The 2500-nt window shown below is 51.2% G+C and overlaps 1 protein-coding gene across 1 annotated transcript in view; it reads left to right on the forward strand.

Moving 5' to 3' along the window:
- The first annotated feature begins 419 nt into the window (after positions 1 to 419).
- The window catches only part of LOC106872515 (uncharacterized), a 114879-nt gene continuing 112798 nt past the window's right edge, over positions 420 to 2500 (forward strand). The window contains exon 1 of the mRNA XM_052969326.2: positions 420 to 2500. This exon is cut by the window's right edge and continues 2463 nt beyond it. Coding sequence (XP_052825286.2) covers positions 449 to 2500 — 2052 coding nt within the window. The 5' untranslated portion in view covers positions 420 to 448.

Below are 2500 nucleotides of genomic sequence, written 5' to 3' on the forward strand. Positions count from 1 at the left end.
TTTAGTCGAATGAATCGACTTCCACTACTTATTTTTTAAGCCTCACACTCAATCTATCGGTATTTTTTGCCGAACAGCTAAGTTACAGGGATGTAAACACGCCAACACTAGTTGTCAAGCGATGGTGGGAGACAAACACACACACACACACACACACACACACGACGGGCTCCTTTCAGTTTCCATCTACTAAATCCACTTACAAAGCTTTTGTCGGCCCTAGTCTATAGTAGAAGTCATTCACGCAAGATGACACGCAGTGGGATTGAACACGGAGCTATGTGGTTGGGAGGCAAACTTCTTACCACACAGCCACCCCTGCGCGTATTTGTTAAATTTTATTTTACTCGTTTTAACTTTTTGTTTTTTTTAATTTATTTATGTTGTTTGTATATTGTTTCTTTCTATTTGTTTTGCAGTTTGAGGAGTCTATCCCGTCAAAAGCGAAATGGCGAGCTGTATGTACCCTTGGTTGTCAGCCGGTAGTTACACAGGGTTGATGAACGCTTCATGCCGTCGAATGAGTATCGTGCAACCGATAGCCAGCGACGGCGGCGGTGGCGGCGGTGGCGGCGGTAGCAGCGGTGGCGGCGGCAGCAGCAGAAGCAGCAGAAGCAGAAGCAGCAGCGGTAGCATCCATGACAGCAATGACAACAAAATTCGCAACAGAGGCAACAGGATCGGCAGTAACCATGGTAGCGATGGCGCCTGTGGCGTTGCTGCTGTCGTTGGTAACGGCGGCGGTGGTGGTGGTGGTGGTGGTGGTGGTGGTGGTGGTGGTGGTGGTGGCGGTGGCAGTGGTGTGAGAAGTGAAGGCGGGGGTGGTGATGGTGGTGGTGGTGGGGGTGTTGTTTGTAGTTCGAGTGTTAGTAACAGTAGTCACAGTAGAAGCATCAGTGGCAGAATTAGTAGTAGTAGTAGTAGTAGTAGTAGTAGTAGTAGTAGTAGTAGTAGTAGTAGTAGTAGTAACGTGAACAGCGTAAACGCTAGCAACAATAACAGCACCCACAACTATAGCTGCTATGAGGATATCTTTGTCATAGCAGACAGCGGTAACAACAATGACAACAACAACATAAGTAGCCATAACAACAACAACAACAACAACAGCAACTGCAACAGCAGCAGCAGCAGCAACGTTAGGAGCATGCAGATTGCCACCGGGAAAGAGGAAGAAGAACAAGAAGATAGCAAAGATGTAGAAGTATTAGAAATAGAAGAGGGGAAGTCAATGGGGAAGGGACAGGCCCATCCTAATTTGTATGTCCATCCCTCCTACCTGCTCCACCACAATCGCTTGCATTCTCTGCTCCACCACCCCTCCACGGCTTTGATAGTTGGTCGGGAACGGCAGGAGAGCAGCGTCGCCCCCGGCTTGCAACGGCGTGTCAGCCTCGAAGAGAGCGGCGACGCTTTTAGAACGCCGTGCAGTGACGGCAGCGGTAGAAACAGGACGCTGGCGTTTTCCGTAGCGACGGCGAATTCGACGCCGGATGTCGGCGTCGACGTCATTGTAGACGGCGTTGTAGACGACGGCGTTGCTGACGGCAGCGTCAACGGCGCTGGCGCAGGAAACGAAGACGGCGTCCTGGACGGCGGACGTAGTCGTAAGCGCTTGTTGACGAACGCTCCTAACTTCTCGATGTCGTTATCATCATCATCATCATCATCGTTATCATCATCATCACCAACATCATCGTCGTCGTCATCGTCATCATCATCATCATCATCAACACCAACAACAGCGACACTAACCGAAGCAGCTCGAATGGATCCAGGCACCGATACCGTTGCTGCTGCTACTGTTGTTGCTAGTGCTGCTGCTGTTCTTGTTGCAGCAAATGATGCTGCTGCTGCCGCTGCTGCTGTTGCTGCTAAACCAAGATCTACAACTGTCTCAGCTGCACTGTTAGTGACGCCGTGTGCACCGACCGGCTGCAGTGTTGCTGCAAGTATTGGCGTTGATGTTGGTGCTGTTGGTGGTGGTTGCGGTGGTGATGATGACGATGACGATGACGATGATGATGATGGTGGTGGCGGTGGTGGTGGTGGTGGGGGTGGTGAACTGGACAATGTTCATAACGTGATTAAAGAAGAAGAGGGCCGAGGAGGAGAAGGAAGAGGAGGAGGAGGAGGAGGAGGAAGAGGAGGAAGAGTTGGGAGCAATGGTGGACGCAGGATAACCGGAAGTGGTCTTGATGGCGGCCGTAGCGGTGGCGGTGGTGATGGTGGTGATGGTGGTGGCAGCAGCGATGACGGCACAGGTATCGATACAATTTCAGCGTCAGCATCATCATCAGCAGCAGCAGCACAACCACTACCACTTCCACCACCACCACCGTCGTCATCATCATCATCAACATCATCATCATCGTCGTCGTCATCGTCGTCGTCATCATCCCTGTCATCAGCCACATCCTTAACACCAGTCCTCCCATCATCGCTACTGTCATCAGTGTCATTGTCATCAGCGTCGACGTCGCCATCATCATCATCATCA

The sequence above is a fragment of the Octopus bimaculoides genome, chromosome 7, assembly GCF_046866305.1.
Source record: "Octopus bimaculoides isolate indiv1 chromosome 7, ASM4686630v1, whole genome shotgun sequence".
NCBI classification, from domain to species: Eukaryota; Metazoa; Mollusca; class Cephalopoda; order Octopoda; family Octopodidae; genus Octopus; species Octopus bimaculoides.